Source organism: Canis lupus, chromosome 18, assembly GCF_011100685.1.
Source record: "Canis lupus familiaris isolate Mischka breed German Shepherd chromosome 18, alternate assembly UU_Cfam_GSD_1.0, whole genome shotgun sequence".
In the NCBI taxonomy this organism is placed as follows: domain Eukaryota; kingdom Metazoa; phylum Chordata; class Mammalia; order Carnivora; family Canidae; genus Canis; species Canis lupus.
The window spans coordinates 40,323,527-40,344,264 of record NC_049239.1 but is presented as its reverse complement, the minus strand read 5'-3'; the positions used below and the strand labels follow the sequence as shown (position 1 = coordinate 40,344,264).

The following is a 20,738-nucleotide window of genomic DNA, read 5'->3' as shown; positions in this document are numbered from 1 at the left end:
TCACGGTAATAACTTCGTTAGTAGTTTTCTCAGTGCTACCATGATATCTTTGTTCCTCAGAGTATATATAAGGGGATTCAATGTTGGGATCAAAATGGTATAGAAAAGAGAAATCAATTTCCCAACTCCTTCAGATTGATTTGGTTTGGGTTGTAAATAAGTGATAGTAGCTGTTCCATAGAATAAGACTACAACTATCAGGTGAGAAGAACAGGTGGAGAAGGCTTTAGCCCTTCCTTTGGCTGTTGACAATTTCAGAATGTTGGAGATGATTTTGCCATAGGAAACAACAATCAACAGAAAAGGAATCATGACGAAGACCACTGCAACAACATAGACTGCTATCTCGTTCAAAAATGTGTCCCCACAAGCAAGCTTGAGTACTGGGGGAAGGTCACAGAAGAAATGATTAATTGTGTTAGACCCACAGAAGGGCAGAGAGAAAATCTGGCATGTTTGTCCAATCACAACTGGTACTCCACTGATCCAGGCAACAGTCACCAGCTGGACACAGACCTTGTGGTTCATGACGAGAGGGTAATGCAGAGGGTTACAAATGGCCACGTAGCGATCATAGGCCATCACTGTCAGGAGAAGACATTCTGAGCCTCCAAACATAAGGACAAAACACATTTGTGCAGCACAGGCAAAGAAAGAAATATTTCCTTTCTGGGTCAATAGGTCCATGAGCATTCTTGGGATAGTGACTGTTACATAACAGATTTCTAAGAAGGAAAAATTGCTAAGAAAAAAATACATGGGGGTCTGGAGAGCAGGGTCAATTCTTATTATCAATATTATGATGCTATTACACATCAGTATAGTTAGGTAGATGACTAAAAATATCCCAAAAAGAATCCATTGGAGATTGGGAATATCAGAAAACCCCAAGAGAACAAATTCCACAATGGTAGTAACATTAAAATTTTCTGTTTTTAATGTGTTCTCCATCCACAGATACAGTAAATTCAAGATGGTTAATTCACTAACTTTTTTTTTTTTCCGAGAGAGAGAGAGTGCAAGTGGGGGGGGGGGGGAAGGGGAAGGAGAGAGGAGAGAGAGAGAGAGGAGAGAGAGAGAGAGAATTAATTTCAAGCAGGCTCTGCACCCAGCATGGAGCCTGACACAGAGCTTGATCACATGACCCTGAGATCATGACCAAAGTCAAAATCAAGGGTTGGAAGCTTAACCGACTGAGCCACACAAGTGCCCCAATTCACTAACATTTTTGAACCACATTTTTCTCTCCTTTTACCTGGAGTAGATGCATGATTGAATTTATGTAATCTCTTAAATTATTTCCACCATCACTTTGCTCTGTTTCTAGGCAATGATATGTGAAACCTCAGAAATGAACTGATATGCATTGTCAATCAATTCAAGAAATAAAATCCTAATATATATGTTTTATACTTGAATATAATAACAGTAGAGATAATGAGAAGTATACATTGTTATTTACAGCATATTGTACAGGAATAATATGTAGTTATTTTACTCTATTAAGTGAAATTATTTTTCTATTGCTTTTGTCTGGGTTCATCATTTTTTTTTCTGTATTGGTTGGTTTATTCTATCTTCTTTCAATTCAAATATTTGCCCTCAAAATTTTTTTCACTTCTCATTCAAAATGAGGTTTAAATCTTCCCATTTATATTCCAATGAGAATCAATTTCTTAAACCGATCTTTTGTTCCTGGGGGAATAAATATATGCAATATTATTGTTCTACTCTATATATCTCTCCCATCAGTCTGCTAAATATTGAGAGCATTAATCTCATCATGCTATTCAATAACTTTTCCTGTTTATACCCTCTGTGTAATGCATGATAAATTCCAATTAATCTTTAATCCAATCAAGAAAAATGACTCATTCATCACAATCTTTTGCCATATATTCCTTCTTACCTATGTAAGATTCTGCGATGCACTGTCATATAATTCCATTGCAACCAAATCCAACTCACTTTCTTTATATTCCCTGGGTAATTTAGACTATTAAAGTACAACTTCTATTAAACCTAATTATTATTTATTCTGAGCATGCAAATGGCCAGAGGATAAGAATGGGACTAACACACATATGCTGTACACACACACAGAGTCTTCACTTAATATTGCCATCTAATATTAGGCAGTCAATACCACTTAAGAATTCCATTACACTTTATTAATATTTGTTCTCCAACTTTCCAAAACAAATCTTATGCATTTTTCTATTTCATCAAATCCATTACTCCCATCCCCACTTTATCTTTCTTCCTATCAGCAGATGTATTTGGGTTTAATATTTTGATAAATAAAACTGAGCAAATTCATATTTCCCATTTCCATTAGAACTAGTTTTTAAAATTACTTTAAATGAATCATTTTTATTATAAATTCATTATTATTGTTTTTTTTACATATATCTAATTTTGCTTTATCATTAAGAAAGGTAAGAATTATAGGATCATGCTAAATAGAGCTGAGGCTGGCCCCAAACCTGCCATAATAGTATAATGATTATTTGTATCAGAGTTACTTAAGAAGCAGCCAGTGCAAGAAGAGCACCCTGAGACTCCTTCCTTGGTCTCCAGAAAGTATAAAATAAATTTCCCATATGAAAGTTACTCTCTGTGCCAAGAGGTAGAGAGACATTCTTCTCTTTAGAAATAGGGAACTCAGGGTGGAAAACCATATACAAACAAACTTTGTAACTTTTACTAATTTACTACCCCAGTCCAAATTCTGTTTGGAATTCCTTTGTCTAAAATGTATAAAAGCAACATGCTTTGATCACTTCTTTGAGTCGTTTTTTTTTTGTTTGTTTGTTTTTTGTTTTGTGTTTTTTTATTTTTTTGGTATTGGGCATCTGTCCATGCAAAATTAAATCTTTTTTTTTTTTTCCTCCTGTAATCTGTCTCATGTCAATTTCTCTTAAGCCACAGAAGAATCTTGAAGGGTAGAAAAAAATATTTCCTCCCCAAGAGTATTTGGGGAGGAAACTCATTTTCAGATAAAGATCTAGACACTGTATACTTTTCTATTTTGTTTTTTGTATTTTTAGCCTCAAAGTTAAAAGTATCCTTAAACAAAATAGCCCAGCAGCACAATTACAACTTACCTTTAAAGATTTGCATGAAGCTATCTATGTGAATGTAGGTGTTTTGTAACCTGTAAACTTTGTCAATAAGTCACTGTAATTTGACAGTATTCTTGCTGGCTTCAAACATTAGCTGCTTTTAAATAAGAAGTAGTCATGTTCATCCTGGGGGACATCTTCTCTTGTGTATCGTTTTGATTTCCAGGAGACTGTTTCTGTTTAGTAATCATTTGAGTTTTTTTTTTTTTTTTTAACTTTATAGATGACCTGTCCTTCTCTTCAGGCCCTTCTTGGCATAAAGCTCCCCTATTATGGGGGGAGTCCCTTGGGAGAGAAATTCTATTTCATTGTCTAGTATTACTTTCAGGGAAAGAGTTTAAAAACGCTTTTATCTATTATATTTCATATCCTTAATAATTGGTGTGGATTTGCTTTTATGACTTTTATTCTGTAATTCACCCAGATTTAGATTATCCTCGGCCTTAGAAAAATGTGTCACATATTTTATCACATGAACATGGTATGCTTGGTTCTTAAATATATTAAGGGGTGAGATCCATTTTCTAAAGTGGAGAACTGTGTTCCTAGATTAAATTTTGTGAAAATTGAAGCATGTCGTGTCTGCTGGCACGAGAAATCCAGATATGGTTATGGTATCTACTCAGGCATCAGGGAAAGTATCTAGCTGACTCAAAATATAAACTACCTAAAAAATAAGCATTTTAAACAAAATTACTTAAGAAAGAAAGAGGGAAAAAACAAATTTCCTGTTAAAAGCCTTTTCCGGGATCCCTGGGTGGCGCAGCGGTTTAGCGCCTGCCTTTGACCCAGGGCACGATCCTGGAGACCCGGGATCGAATCACACGTCAGGCTCCCGGTGCATGGAGCCTCCTTCTCCCTCTGCTTGTGTCTCTGCCTCTCCTTCTGCCTGTGTCTCTGCGCCTCTCTCTCTCTCTCTCTGTGTGACTATCATAAATAAATAAATAAATAAATAAATAAATAAATAAATAAATAAATAAAATAAAAAAAAATAAAAAAAAAATAAAAGCCTTTTCCTAGCTCAGCTACTTCTAGGCAGGTATGGAGATAAAATTATCATACATAAAGTTGCAAACTCAATATCTACTCCTACTTGTTGTTTTTTTTTTTTTTTTTAAGATTTTATTTATTTATTCATGACAGACACAGAGAGAGAGAGGCAGAAACAAAGAAGGAGAAGCAGACTCCATGCAGGGAGCCTGCGGTGGGACTCGATCCTGGGTCTCTAGGATCACACCCCGTGCTGAAGGCGGCGCTAAACCGCTGGGCCACTGGGGCTACCCTTTCCTACTTGTAATTATATTTGTTTCTTCCTTTTTGTGGTTCTTTGACTATTTGTTAATATAGTGTGCTTCTATTTGTCATAATAATGTGTTTCTGTTTGTCCAGATAGTATGTTTCCAAAACTGCCTTTTATTTTTGTATTTTAAGTCTGCTTTTCTTCTCTATAACATGATTCTTATACATTGGCCCTCCGTACTCTTTTATTGTGACTGATTTGGTATTGCTGAGGGATTTCATTCATGTTTACATACAAATGGGAACTTCATTCATGATTTGCCTCAAATAAGATCCCTGTTCCTATAGGCTGGGACAAATTGAATGTCCATCCCCCATTGGAGTAGACTGATCTAATCCTTATCTTATTCTTAAGACAGAATTGAGTGTTTCTTTATTCAGTTAAATATTACCATCATGAAAAAAACTTAATTTAAAAACTAAAAGAATGGCTTAAATATACCAGTTGCTTCACAAAATAAACATCTTCTACTCTTACTACAGTACAATTTTGTGATCAGCAAATAAGAAATTCTGCTTTGTTTCATGTTAGAATCCCATTGTTTACTAGTTTGTTCATTTTTTGATTCCCTATTGCACCTTCAGCATTCAGACAGCTGAGAATTAAAGATAGAAAATAAGGAAACAAATACACTCTTAGGAGCCTCAACATAGAATAGACACATCACTTCTGTCTTTGTGCTATTGTAGAAACTAATCACATGGTCTAATGTTAATCTGAGAGGGCTAGGAAATATTGTTTACTGTAGGTCAAAGAAATGGAAATACGTTTGGAGAGCATCAAGCCAGCTTCTACCACCGTGCTCAATTCTAGTCACTAGCAGTATGCTATAGCATGCTATAACATGTAAACCTTTAGATTGAAGCTCTAATGTGGCATTTACCTAAAAGTAATTATTTGTGGTACATATTTATATTTTTGCATTTTTTGAAGATATTATTTATGTCTAATGCAATGTCATTTTTATTCTTAAATTAGCAACATTGAGACACAGTTTACATAAAGATTGCAACCTTCAAAATATATTCAATGAGATTTAAAATTTGATGAAATCTGACATGTATATACACTTGTGAAACTATCACCCCAGTCAAGATACAGAATATTCACATCATCTTGAAACATTCTATGGGCATCTTCACAATCTATTTCCCTTCTACCCCCACTTCCGGGAAGCCACTGATCTGGTTTCTGTAGCTTTAGATCATTCATAATCAGTTAGAATGTCCCCTTTTATCCTGGAGTCTTTGCTCAGTGTGAGAAAGATTCATCTATGGTGTATATAACAATATTTCATTCACTGTCACTAAAGAATTGGACTCCATTGAATAAATATGCTTTAATGTGCTTACTCATTCATCTGCTGATGGGATTTTAGTTGTTTCTATTATAGAAAAAGGAAAGAAATTTTAAATTGCACTGAAATTCAGTTTATTAAAAAAATTATTATTTTAGTTGTTTCTATTATTTAGTTGTTTCTATTATAAGTGCTGTGTATATTTATGAACAAGTTTTGGAGTGGGGTATATATTTTCATTACTTTTGGGTAAATATTTAGGACTGCAATGGTTGGGTTAGATTTTAGGTATAATGTTCAGGCTTTTATGAAATTGTCAAAATGTTTTTCAAAGTGGTTACAATATTTTACACTTCCACCAGCAGTGTATAAGAGTAATAATAGCTTGACATCTTTGCCAACACTATATATCATTAAGTTTTCACTTTTTGCCATACTAATGGTGGGTTGTGGTATTTCTATGGTCATGATTTGCATTTATCTAATGGCTAAGTATGTGCATATTTTTATATTCTTATTGCCTATTTGCTTACTTTTTTGATGAGTGTTCAGTTCATTTGTTCTTTTTTGTTTTCTTTCTTCATTGTTACTATGTTGATTGACAAATATTCTTTATGTATTCTGGATACAAATTCTTGGTCAAAACATGCATAATAAATATTTTTCACATAATACAATGCTCAGTTTGTGAAATGAATTAAAAATCTATCTAATTGAAATCATTGCCTTAAAAGGGAAAAATTAATATTCAAAAAATCTAGTCCTTCTGTATCACTTTTAGGAATAGTAGCATTTAATAATTACACTCAATAAATAAAATGATGTCAAGTGCTAAATAAATGTAATTTCTAAATGTACAAACCCAACTTTTGGCAACCAAATTATCAATGTATGACATGAAATTCATAAGATTTGTGCGTTTTTCTCCACCAGGTAGAAAAAAATGCACTTATCTTGGATGCTGTCACAAAGTTACTTATGTAACTATACTTTCTTGTGAATTATTTTGAATAAATAAAATTTAATGATCTAATATTTCTATCTTATTTTGTTTCATTTTTTAAAGATTTTACTTATTTATTTGAGAAAAATAGCAAGATAAACTTGAGTTTATCTTGAGTGCAGGGGGTCGGGAGTGGGAGGGGAGGAGAAGCAGCATCCTGGCTATGCAGGAAGCCCCACATAGGGCTGGACTCTGGGATCATGACCTGAGACAAAGGCAGATGCTTAACTGAGCCACCCAGGGACCTCTAATGTTTCTATTCTGAATCACCTGAAAAGAATCTAAGTGGTTAAGAGAATGTGTAACAATATTCTAAATCAGTAGATATTAGTCACGGTCAGGATTTGTACCTAATCTTCAGCCATGTTTGCATACTATATAAATTAGCTATTTAAATCCTGAAATTTATTTTAAAACCAGTTTTGAACTGAAAACTCACTTTCACTATTTTATACATCTTTAACTTTATAAAATATTTTCTTTTCTTTTAATAAATGCTCTTGGATTCTTGGGTGTTTATGATTTTATTTGCTGGATTTTTTTGTTTTAAATCTCTTCTTAAAATATCATCAAAACAAAGATGAATAAATACAATACTTATTTGTTATGATCTTGACTCAGAATAAAGCTTTTTTTTCCTCTTTTACTATTTACTACATTGACAAAAACTATATGTTATTCAAATTTTCAGTATTTAAAATATCAAGAAGTCAAAAAGAAAAAGAAAAGAAAAAAAGAAATGGGCTGACTGAGATGAAGAAATAGCCTACAGATAAGAGAAGGAAATCATTCTCTAACCTTATGAGAAGATACTCAAATCTGTTCATGAAAAAGGAAAGAAATTTTAAACTGCACTGAAATCAGTTTATTAAAAAAATAAACATTTCTAAGCATTCCCTTGGGAAAACACATTATTTACCTTGATCACATGGGTGAAATGCACAAGCCCTGTGGACAGGACCCAGGCATTGACCCCTATTCCAATTGTGTTCACTCTGAATCAAACCAGCTTGTGAGTTTACCCAGTTTTGCTTTTGGCAACATTGTTGTACTTACAAAAGATGGTGAGCCAACTACTGTGATCATGTCAGTTACCTTTCTCTGATTTAATGAGTCTTAATTTTGATATTGTCATCTATTATTTTTCACAGCTAATCAGATGCCTTCCAAATAAAACTTTCATAGTATGTCTAAGTTTGTCTAGTGCTTTCAGCAGGAAAATAGGCTTGCTGTGACCATGTGCATCACAACCAGAAGTGGAAATTAATTTTTATTTGTTTAAATATTGTAAATTATACATAACTTGATTTGAAGGATGTCTACTATGCACTTTTGATTCATTGATCCAACACAATTCAGTGGTATCACCAGTGTTGGATCATGAGGTTTCTGGTTGGTTGTCATGATTTTTGAGGAAAAAGTCAATTGACTTTATTGACTTGATTTCAGCCCAAGACAAAATTATTACATTGAAAGAATAAAGAGCATTAGGTTTTTGTTTTCATTACTGACAAGATGTGTTCATTAAAGAAAATGTAGAGGAAAAAAACAAAAACAACAAAATTGTCTCTCCTGTGTGAACATTTTGGTGTATTCCATCTTTTTAAAACATAGTTGTGTTTGATTTAAATCCTATGGCAGAAATATTTATGAATTGAGAGTCATGTGAATCCTTATAAAACAAAAATCTTTGCAACCACTGGTCAAGTCAGCTATAGAAAAATATAAAGGCTACAGGTGCTTCATTCATTCCTCTCCAATGGGAACCATTAAATCAGTAGGTATCCCAAAATATTGTCTTTTGACATTTCTCTAAAAGGACATATACAGTATGTTTATGGTTTATTTTATTCATTGATATATTTCATTCAGGTTGTGCACAACTGTGTTTTGTTCATTTTGATAGAACTCTGCTTTTCCTTTCTATGAAATTTACACTGTTATGTTACAATTTTTATTTGATAAGTGTTTGCTGTTATGAAGGATGCTAAAATAAACATTCTTAGAGGGGTCTCCAGCACTCATGTGTATGCAGTTCTGCTGGATACACACCTAGGAGTAGGATTCTCTAGACAAAGGCAGACTACATGGGGTAACAAATCACATGCTAACATCAGATGAAAGTTTCCTTGCTACATCTTTTACACATTTTCTATGTGAATGAGGAGAGGGCTTTTATTTATTTGAGCTTTTCCTTAGGTATTTTCTAAATCATAACAAAGAAAATTCAGTTTGATGAATGGTAAAATATCTAAAAGTATAAGCATATAAACATTTTCAAATATTGCCCAAAGGCTTACCATATCCTTTACAATCTAATAATTTCATGAAAAGAAAAAAATATATAAAAAGGAAAGTATCAAAAACATTAACTATACTATTCCTTAGTTTCCTATTTCTGAAATAAAGCCTATTTGCTATAAGTAAAAAAAACAACTATAGTTTTAGGGGGAAAAAGTATATGATGTCAATTACTTGATAAGCTATATATACTTTTCAGTAAAAAGTATCCATCACTACTAACTTTAAGGGAGAAGTAGAGTGGTGCCCTGAATATAGGATTGGCTGGATACATAGTTTCTTGATGTCTTATCAGCAAGACAAACCTGTGGATATAATCCTGGTATCAGAGTCCAGCAAAAAACAACAAGCTCAGCAATGAGCAGAGGTAATAAATATATAATAAAGTAGGAAAGCAAACTGAACATTGATTTTTGATTACACAATGGTAGAATTAAATAAGAAAACTGACAATGAGTTCAAATCATCAGCTAATACATTAAATATTAAGGCAACAATTTTCTCAAGGCCATCATGGCATCCTTATTTCTCAGAGTGTATATCATGGGATTAAACATTGGGGTGACAATGGTATAGAAAAGAGAAAGAAATTTGTCTGTTCTGGAAGAATGTTTGGATTTGGGTCGTAAATATGTGATGACTGCAGAACCAAAAAACATGGCCACAACTATGACATGAGATGAGCAGGTGGAGAAAGCTTTGGTTCGTCCTGTTGCGGATGGCAACCTCAGGATGGTAGAGATGATTTTACTGTAGGATCCAAGTATCAACAGAAAGGGGATCATAACAAAGAGAACAGCGACTGTAAAGACTAACATCTCATTCAGGAAAGTATCCCCACAGGCCAGCTTAAGCAGTGGGGGGATGTCACAGAAGAAGTGATTGATTTGGCTAGACCCACAAAATGGCAGAGAGAAGATCTGGCATGTCTGCCCTATCTCGACTGGAACCCCGGTGATCCAGCAGGCGGTCACCAGCTGAACACAGACCTTGTGGTTCATGATTAGAGGGTAGTGCAGAGGGTCACAAATGGCAACGTAGCGGTCATAGGCCATCACCATCAGAAGGAGGCACTCTATATTCCCAAGCATGAGGACAAAACACATTTGTGTTGCACAGGCAAACAACGAAATATTTCTTTTCTGGGTCCAAAGGTTTGTGAGCATTTTGGGAAGAGTGGCAGATACAAAACAGATTTCCAAGAAGGAAAAATTACTGAGGAAAAAATACATGGGAGTCTGGAGAGCCTGGTCAGTCTTGGTTATGAGAACAATGATGCCGTTTCCCATCAAAATTATCACATAGACAAAGAAAAATATTACAAAAAGAAACATTTGAAGATTGGGAATATCAGAAAATCCCAAAAGAATAAATTCCATCATCGAAGTGAGATTTACTTCTGCTGTTTTTTTTTCCATCTGTGAAAATAGTGAAATTATTTTTATCTTTTATAAAAAAAGTTCATCGGTTATCTTTCGGGGGCTGTTTTCTAATATCTAATAGACTAATAGATTTGGGGGGAATTAGCACATAAAATTTCTATTGTTTATTAATTTCCAGCTTTTTATAAACTAGGCTCAAAGAACACAACTGAGGCCTAACAGAAAATATATGCTAAATTCTAAATATATCTATCTATTTAGTATTTAATACTAGGTTTAAACTTGAATGAAAGTGGTGTGTTCTAGAATTACTAGTTTTCAATTTTTGTATGTTTGTGTGCAGACCAAATTAGTCAATTTTTTTCATATTGACAGAGTCCTGAGTCAGAAACTTTTACACCACATTTTCTCAGTAGTATGTACCATCAAATTTTGAGTTATATACATATTTTTAAAATTTCTCAGTTCTTCCATGAAATCTTCTGTAAGTACAAGGGTTGCCTTCATTCCACATGGTACAGCAGTGTTGCTATTTGTGCAAGCATGTTATTTGAAACCATTCTGGTTTCATTTATTTATCAAAATAAAATAAACAATATGGTTATAAGGTATATAATGCAAGATCTTTTACTTATCGTATTCAAACATGCAGTGGATGTTTGATATTATTTAAGTAATAATGACAATATTGAAGGAATTATAGCAATGATATGATTTCTGAAACTCTGCCTAGTAAATTTATTTTCCAGTGACCTGCTACATGCCATTGGCCAATTTTCATTTTAAAACTGTCAGAGAAAAAAAAATAAAAATAAAACTGTCAGAGATTAAAACATGAAAATCAGGCACCTGGGTGGCCCAGTTGGTTAAGCATCTGCTTTAGGCTGAGGTCATGATCCCAGGCTCCTGGGATCAAATCCTGCAATGGGCTCCCTGTTCAGCAGAAAGTCTGCTTCTCTCTCTCTCTCTCTCTTTCTCTCTCTTTCTCTCTGCCCCTATCCCCCACCCCCTACTCATGCTGTCTCTCTTGCTCTCGCTTTCTCTCTCTATCTCAATAAGTAAATAAACAAATTTTTAAAAACACAAAAATCATAATGGAATGCTATAAATTATTATAAAATATCATTTTTAGACTCTTCCCAGAAATATCAAAGGCAGCGAATATGTATTTTAGCTAGAGAGTGAGCAGTATATTTTGATCATGAGTAATTAATGAGAACTACAGAGACCCAATAACTTTTCATGTATTGAGATATAGGTGGACAATATAGAAATTTAAACAAGAAAGGGAATTACATTGTCATTAAGTAATATCTGGGAAACAAAAGACAATTGATTTTAACTAAGATATCATTATGTTGCTCAAAGGTGTGCAATAAGATCTCTTACTTAGTATAAAATAATCTTCTTGAATTAAGTGTCGATGTCTTTGTGGTACATTATAGATGGAGGTACTTAGGCTCAATGAGTTGCATGCCTAAAAAAAAAAAAGTTCTATTGGGTCCCAAGATTCATGAGCATTCCGGGAGGGTAACAGATACATAGAAGATTTCCAAGGAGGAAAAATTGTCAAGAAAAAACAAAACTATCCGGTAATCTGGAGAACAAGGTTCAGTTTTTTTATTAGAAATATGGTTTTATTATCCATCAGCCTTATGATACGGACAATGAAGAACAATCCAAGTAGAAACCGCTGGATATGGGGAATTCAGCAAAATCAAGAGAACAAATTCATGAATTTGGTTAGATTTTTCTTCTGGTCACTTTTCCTGGCTTTTCAGCAGTGGAAGAAACTTAGTGTGTACTTTTCAATTTACCTCTCCTGACTGCTTGTTCTTCAGACTGTCTCAAAGTGTCCAGATGGGCTTTCATGATCATTGAGCTGGTTACTAATTTAAGGGTATTACTATTTATATGTGTCCCACTGTTCCAGTTTAGATCCTGTGGATTATCACTGTAAAAGCTCCCCGGTTAGTTACATTAGGGCCATTTCACAATACTTTCTGAAAAGAGCCCATGATAAAGAAATGATACTCCACTCAGCATAGGCTCTGGAACCTTGACTACTGTGAAGACAGACCCAGAGCTTTGCCATATGACCTGACAATTAACTGTACTTTTTGACAATCATACTGTACTTCTCCATGCATTTTTCTGTTCAGTAGCTCTTTTTTTTTTTTTTTTCAAAAAGTGTCCTTTCACATATATTTTCAGCTACGGATATTAGGCCTTCATTCTTCTATTCTCACTTGTTGATCTTGAGCATAAATATCCCTATTATTCAGTCCAAATTATTAAATTTTAAAAACATATATTGTTAGAACTGTTATTGTGCACATTTAGAAGGCTGCTAAGTGGAAAACGTAAGGGAGTTTTATTCAGAAAAATTAACTTGAGAATACTGATCCAGATAAAAAACATTAAAGAGGATTGATCCTGGGAAAAGAGGGACAGCCAGGAGTGTGTTCACCACCTGTGGTTTGTATCTATGTGGCCACAGGGAGAAAAGATATCTGACATCTGGCTTAATCCTGCATGCTATATGCCGCCCCATTGTCTTTGTCGTCCCTCCAGAGAACACTTCTTCATAGCCTTTTCTAAACTCACCATCCTATAGAGGTGAGGATACTGAGTCTCATGAGAGGTAGATCATTGGCCAATTGCACCCATGTTTCAATTGTAAACTAGTGACTTTTTTCTTTTTCTTTTTCTTTTTCTTTTTCTTTTTGGTGTGAATTCTATTTCCATGATTTATCATCATCTGTAAGATGTTAAGCAATTATTTAACCTTTCTAATTTCTGCTTCCTCATTCATAAGAAATGAATGGGAGACTATTGACAACACTATTACCTATCAAATTTAAACTTATTGTTTATTAGTTGGGATTAAGTTATGATTATATTTTGCTCTTTGAACATACTCTGCAGGGTTATAGTGCAACATCTAACAAAATTGTATGTAATAGAATTATCGCATCTCCTTGTTGTTGATCACTCTTTTCCACTCTTCCCTTTCACTGGGGCCAGGACTAGTGAGAAGAAGGAGACTCTGGAAAGTGACTTTAAGAGGGGCTCAGTCATGCTCAGGTCTGCTCCTACACTTGTACAGATCTATCTCCCTATGAGTCCCTCCTCGGACATTGCACCCCCATGTCTCTTGGCTCACCACGAGGTCCGCCCAGCTTGTCTTTCATCTCTCTGTCTTTTTTTTTTTTTTTAATCTCTCTGTTTTGATGGGGTGGCACATTGTCTACAAAATTTAGCATCAGCGCAGTGTCGTGGGTAAGGAGTACAGTCCTCCACAGATGAATGGAACTGAAACATGTTCACACCACTGCTAGTTGTGTGACTTCATGCAAGTGACTCTATTCTCAGCTAAAAATGAGCCAGCCGTTGTTCTTATGCTTCTGGTCATTACATAAATTAAATCATTTAATATATGCAAAAACCTTAAAGAAGCCCTGGCATTTATAAAAGTTTATGCAAGTGTTAGTTATGATTTAAAAAAAAAACTAGGTTTTATTCTTCTGGATTATACTCAGAGTTCCACACAACTTGGAAAAACACCCCATAAATAACTTCTCTTTGTGTCACCCAAGTACTATAAAATGCAATGAGATTTCAAAGCAATCATGAAATGTTATAAAAATTCCAAGCAATTCAACACTCAAATTGCAAACTCTCGATAAATTCTCTGCCAATATACAGTTTTTCTGTAGTATTATTTTTGCCTACAGGATGCATCTCTGTTCAAGACTTAGTGCTGCAATTTGCTAAATTCCTTTTGTTTGCCTTTCTTTCACTGACACTAAATTATCTAAGAGGATGGGCTATAATTCCTTTCCTACTTGGGATTTATATGGATTCCCCCAAATTACAATATAGCTAACACAGTGCTGAGTATTTGATTCTACAATGAACTGAAGCAGTAGATACTATTTAAATGGAATCATCACTCTTAAAAAGGATAAAAGAATTAGTACAAGCAAGAACAAAATAATCCAATATTTGTGTCTCACTTTTAAGAATGGCAGCATTTAATTTAAATAATTTCACTCTAATTATTTCAATGTAATAACCTCCAGTGCTGAATAAAATATAATTTCTAGTTGGACAAATCTGACTTTTTGACACTTAAATTATCAAGGTAAAACACAAAACACGTAAGATTTGCTTATGTTATTCTCATGAGGGAATGGAGTAGAAAGAGCAAATATTTATTCCATGTGCTCTAACAAAATCATCGATATTATTCTCCTTTCTTGTAAATGTTTAAATATTTATTCATCAAGAAAAATAAAACCTAATGTTCTAATATAGCTATTTTTACATTCAAACTTCTATTCTCCTGAAAAATCCAAATGATTGAGAGGGACTGGACAACAGTACTCTAAATCAGTTTGGTTGGTCATATCAACATGTCTACCTACTTCAGTTATCTTTGTATATTTGCTATTCATTAGCAAACTAAACCCTCTAATTAATTTTAAAACTTTTTTTATTTTAAAGAATAAAATATTCCCTGGATTTCCCTAAAATTGTGATTTTATTAGCTAAATTGTTTAATTTTAAGATCTCTTAGTACAATATCATTAAAGCTAAAATTAAGAAATAATGTGTATTCATTACCAGAGCTTGGCTCAAAATGAAGTTTTTCTCTGTTATTTATTTACCATACTTACAGAAAATATATCAGTTATTCAAGTTTTCAGTATTTCAAAGAGATTTAATATCACTATTTAATATTATTATTTGACTGTAAATTATATTTAATAACAGAAATAAATATGTAGCACTTGCTTTAATATGACACATTTGCTGCTATATATTAAATATTAATTTTTAAACTTAAATATATTATGATCAAAGCTTATAACAGTATAAAATGGTTCATAATTACCTTTCTTATTTGGAAAGATACTAATTTTTTTCTCACTGTTTAAATATTCATATTACTTTAGATGCAATCACTTACTCCACCATTCAACTATTAATTGTTCTGTTCTTTCCAAAAATAAAGTGCTCTTTAAATAAAAAAGTTATCTTTACACTGTGGGATTTCTCCCATCAGACACACTTATATTTCTAATTAAAAGTATCACTTGGGCACTCTGTGATTTGTTACATTTTTTTCCAGATAGCTCTCACTCTACCCAGAATACTTTCTCTCAGACACTCTGTGGAATAGAGCATGGAGCGCATCTTATTTGTTACCTATTGATAGGATGTTGAGCAATATCATTTAAGTCCATCCAAAACTGACATACATCCAATTCATCTTCTGTTATGAACACTCCATACCGAGCTTCTGTTTCTATTAGACTGCTCCCATCACACTTTCCTGAACTGTTTTCGTCTACTCTCCTCTATAAAAGATTTCCGGATCCATGTTTAGGGTTCTGCCTATAGCTATAAATGTTTTGAAGACAAGTAATATTTTAACTCATCAAACTGATATTTTAGGTCAGCCTGGGTGGCTCAGCGGTTTAACACTGCCTTCAGCCCAGGGTGTGATCTTGGAGACCCGGGATCAAGGCCCACGTCGGGCTCCCTGCATGGAGCCTGCTTCTCCCTCTCCCTGTGTCTCTGCCTCTCTCACTCTCACTGTGTCTCTCATGAATAAATAAATAAAATATTTTTAAAAACTGATATCTTATTGACTTCTTCATGAGTACCAAGGCAGCCTGAAAGCCAGCTGTTGGATGTATCATACCTAGTTTAAAAATTAGTTTTGTAACCAATATGACTATTGACAGGGAGAAATTCTGCATAATACAGCATTTTGCCACCTTCCCCTAATTTTATTTTCAGTGTGAACCCACTTTTAAGTGGAAATGCTATCCACCTCATGTAGGATAATAAATGTCTTGAATTTTCCAACTGAAGGTGGTGGAAAGATGCCACTAAAACAGTTGGTATCTTCTAGGCTTCAACGACAACGGTTTCCAACACTTAGATTGTTTAAGAATCCTGGCTTGGAATTGATTCCTCATGTCAAAAATAAGATGTTGCTTCTTATTATTCAGTAATCAGTGATTTCTACAAGTTTATGAGTAGGAAGAGAAAATATTTCCAAGGGAGGGAACTCCTACAGTAATGTGATAGCAAAGAGTTATTAGGAAAGCTAATTGATATATCAGGAACATGTGCAGAAGAACATAGAAGGCCAGAGAGGAGAAGGTGAGAGTCCTCACAGGGGAGTCAGATGTGGTAGAGCACAGCAAGTGAGTGAGAAGCGGGCTGGGCAGGAGCTACCGCGGGACCACATCTAAGAAGCAGCTCTGCTGAAGGTTCAAAGCCTCATAATCAGCACTGTATAGTGCCAGGCATAGACACAAAGATCTTCTGATGCTCTAGAGTACAATTCCAGAGAAAGGCTCAAATACAAAAGAATTTGTCATTCAGTAAAGATAGCCTACCAAACTGGCTATTTTAAATGTGGACATTTAAAATACATGCACTTGGGACAGCATGGAAACTTCTGGAGAAAAAAAAATACAGATTTTTTAGTAATACATTACACTACAGTAAGGAAATCTAATGATCCACATGGTTAAATATTTTAGAAAAAGAGATAATGAAAGAGTTCGAATTTTTTATAGTTTTGAAGCACAGGAAAGCTTTGGCTCAAGATTAGAAATGCAGGCCATCAAAACTGAACAAAAAATAAAACAGCTACATAAAAATAGTAATTCTATGTGATAGAAACAAACTTGGACCAAAAGTAAAATCAAAATACTATCGATAATGTTGATATAATGTAGTATCTCAGATAAAATGCTATTTGCCATTATGAATAACCTCTACTTAAATATCAAGAAGTCCAGAAAGAAAGAGGAAGAAAAAAAGGAAGAGAGGAAAGAAGGAAGGAAGGAGGGAAGGAAGGAAGGAAGGAAGGAAGGAAGGAAGGAAGGCAGGTGGGCAGATTGGCCAAATAAATGAAGTGATAATTTATAGAAAGGGAAAGAAAATCATCCTTTAAACACATGAAAGGATCCTCAATTTCACTCAAGAAAAAAAAAGACTAATTGGGGAAAATAGAATTTTGAAGATCAACTTTGTGCAATTTAGAATTTGTGAAAGCTATTTTTGCTTTGTCCTAACTTTACTGTGCTGTCAGAGAAATCCCCTCTGACTCAAGGTATGTCTAGGCCAGATGATTATCAGAAAAATCTTAGCATTATCTTTAGCTTCTCAGAGTGCCAAACTTTCTGATACATAAGGATGGGACAGATGATGGAATGATGGAATTACAAAGTCATCATTGTGGCATTAGGAATTAAATTGTTTCAAAAATGGCTTAAGATCAATAACATGTGGGATCCCTGGCTGGCCCAGTGGTTTGGCGCCTGCCTTTGGCCCAGGGCGCGATCCTGGAGACCCAGGATCGAATCCCACATTGGGCTCCCAGTGCATGGAGCCTGCTTCTCCCTCTGCCTATGTCTCTGCCTCTCTCTCTCTCTTTCTGTGACTATCATAAATTAAAAAAAAAATTTAAAAAAAGATCAATAACGTGATTTGAAAGGGAGAATATTTATGGCTAAAGGAGAAGTGGTCTCCAGATATTTCTGTTCCCCAATCAATTTTATTAAAAAGTTTTTTAGTACCTCCCTCCAAAAAAAAAAAAAAAAAAGAAAAGAAAAAGGAATAAATATTTAAAGGGCACAGATACTTAGTTTATAAGAAATCTTAGGACATTTTCCCAATGTAATCACTTGGAAATACACATTTTATATACTAATGGTGAGGGTGTGCAAGCCTTGTGGGAAGGAATGGTACACCATCATTTATTCCTTGAACAATGCAACTTACACACATATGAGTCTCTGTAGTTTTGGAAGCATTGTAAGCAATTCTGCTGGATACATATCTAAGGCTGAGAGTCTCTAGATGAAGGCAAGCTCTTTTTTTAATTGAGTTCCTGTCCATATACCAGCATTGAATGAAAGTTCCCATGGTTCCCCAATCTGATTCCGGTAGGGAGTCCTTCCATTTGCTCTTTGTCAAGCATGCCTTAGATATTGTTGGCTGTCATCACTTTCAAAACTTTAGAATTGGCCTGTTAAATTACACACAAATACACCCCCCCACACACAGATGGGATTCTACTCTGTCATTGAATTTGTGGTTCATAGTGAGGAAAATTGGCTTCTTTTCAATGTTGAGTCTTCCAGTACATTGTTTTAATATCCATTTATTTATTTATTTTAAAGGTCCTTCAAATTATTTCATAGTTTACTAGATAGACTTTCTACATATTTTTATGAGAATTATAGCACTCAAGTATTTGATATATTTGATTCTATTTGCACAACATTTTTGGCACAGTGCTTTATATATCAAACTATGTTTGCCTCTTTTAATAAAAATAAATTAATTTCTATTTATTGACTGTATTCAGCAAACTTGTTAAACTCATTTATGAACTATAATAATTTCATTGAAGATTCTGGAATATTTTCTCTATAGACATACATTTATATCATGTGACAATTATAGTAACTGTCGAAATTTTTACTCTGCCTTTCTTCTCTTTTAATCTGCACTTAATTATCATTTTTCTTTTCTTTTATATAGTTAATCACATATAAAATTCTGTTGTCTAGGCAAAAGTTTCATTGGTGAGATAAAAGAGATACATAATACCAGTTATTATGGGAAGCTGTTTTGTAATTTCTGACTACCCAAAACAAATTAAACACCACCAAGTACTGGAAATACAATTTTTATGCATATGATTGTATTTTTTTTGGTTATTTTATGTAAGCTTAACAATGTGTTTTCCTAATTTTAACTGTTTTTCCCCAATAGAATATGTTACACAAAAATAGATTTTTTCAAGCCATTTTATACATTCTAGATCAGACTTATCACCTTCTGACTACTTCTGAGTGACCACAATCAGTGCCACAAGACAAAATAGTCACCCAGCTGTGTCCTGCCTGAATTCCATACATTTATGAGATACAATGAAGTAGTATTATTCTAAGTTAAAAAGTCTGGAGTATTTTTTTTTTAATGAAGCAGTAGAATACTGGAACAGAGGCATTACATAATTGTTATAAAATCAACTTTCTTGGTAGTTTTTCTTCCATTATTTCTCTAGATTGGCACCATGTAGAAATATTTGATCATCAGTTACTATTAACATTCTGTGCTCTGAAATTATTGTCTTAATTCATTGGTGTTGTTTTCATAAAATGATATTACTGGAACCATATCTACTTAGATTACAAAAGAACTAACTAGGTAAATTAGGGTGTGCCAAAAATAAATAGTGTGAACAAGTATTATGTTAAAGGAGAGAGAGATTTTAAAAAAATAAAACTTCATTCATCATTTAATCCAGTATGATTGAAAATGGACTCAAATGAGTTGCCAGTATTTACTGGGAATGCTCTGAAAGAAAACAAACCAAAAAAAAATGGCTTTCTTAATGGAACTTCTTGCTATTTGTTTGGGCACCATCATGATTCTCTTTTCAGATGTCACCTTTCTCAACTAGGAAGACTTGGCAGAATGATACAGTGAATACTTCTAGCACAATGATTTTAGTTTCTTTTTTAAGATTATTTATTTATTTATTCATGAGAGACAGAGAGAGAGAAAGAGAGAGAGAGAGAGAGAGGCAAAGACACAGGCAGTGGGAGAAGCAGGCTCCATGCAGGGATCCTGATGTGGGACTGGATCCCGGTCTCCAGGATCACACCCTGGGCTGAAGGCGGCGCTAAACTGCTGAGCCATTTTATGACTGGGTTGTTTGTTTCTTTGCTGTTGAGTTTAGTAAGTTCTTTATAGATCTTGGATACTAGCCCTTTATCTGATACGTCATTTGCAAATATCTTCTCCCATTCTGTAGGTTGTCTTTGAGTTTTGTTGACTGTTTCTTTTGCTGTGCGGAAGCTTCTTATCTTGATGAAGTCCCAATAGTTCATTTTTGCTTTTACTTCTTTTGCCTTCGTGGATGTATCTTGCAAGAAGTTTGTGGCCGAGTTAAAAAAGGGTGTTGCCTGTGATCTCCTCTAGGATTTTGATGGAATCTTGTCTCACATTTAGATCTTTCATCCATTTTGAGTTTATCTTTGTCTTCCTCTGTGAAATTTCTGTTCATGGGCAAAAGACATGAACAGAAATCTCACAGAGGAAGACATAGACATGGCCAACAAGCCCATGAGAAAATGCTCCGCATCACTTGCCATCAGGGAAATACGAATCAAAACCACAATGAGATACCACCTCACACCAGTGAGAATGGGGAAAATTAACAAGACAGGAAACAACGAATGTTGGAGAGGATGCGGAGAAAAGGGAACCCTCTTGCTCTGTTGGT

At 34.3% G+C, this 20,738-nt stretch overlaps 2 protein-coding genes across 2 annotated transcripts; both read right to left on the bottom strand.

The window, feature by feature from the left end:
* On the bottom strand, nucleotides 1–951 carry OR10AG1 (olfactory receptor family 10 subfamily AG member 1). The gene has a single exon (NM_001389035.1). The coding sequence runs from the start codon at nucleotides 949–951 to the stop codon at nucleotides 1–3; it is 951 nt and encodes a 316-aa protein (NP_001375964.1).
* Nucleotides 952–9,511: 8,560 nt separating this feature from the next.
* Nucleotides 9,512–10,444, bottom strand: OR10AG64 (olfactory receptor family 10 subfamily AG member 64). The gene is given in 1 exon segment (NM_001389033.1): nucleotides 9,512–10,444. A coding segment is annotated over 1 exon segment (933 nt).
* Nucleotides 10,445–20,738: the final 10,294 nt, after the last annotated feature.

Bases quoted from the DNA above. Each gene is read 5' to 3' on its own strand.
- OR10AG1 (NM_001389035.1), bottom strand. From the start codon at position 951: ATGGAGAACACATTAAAAACAGAAAATTTTAATGTTACTACCATTGTG.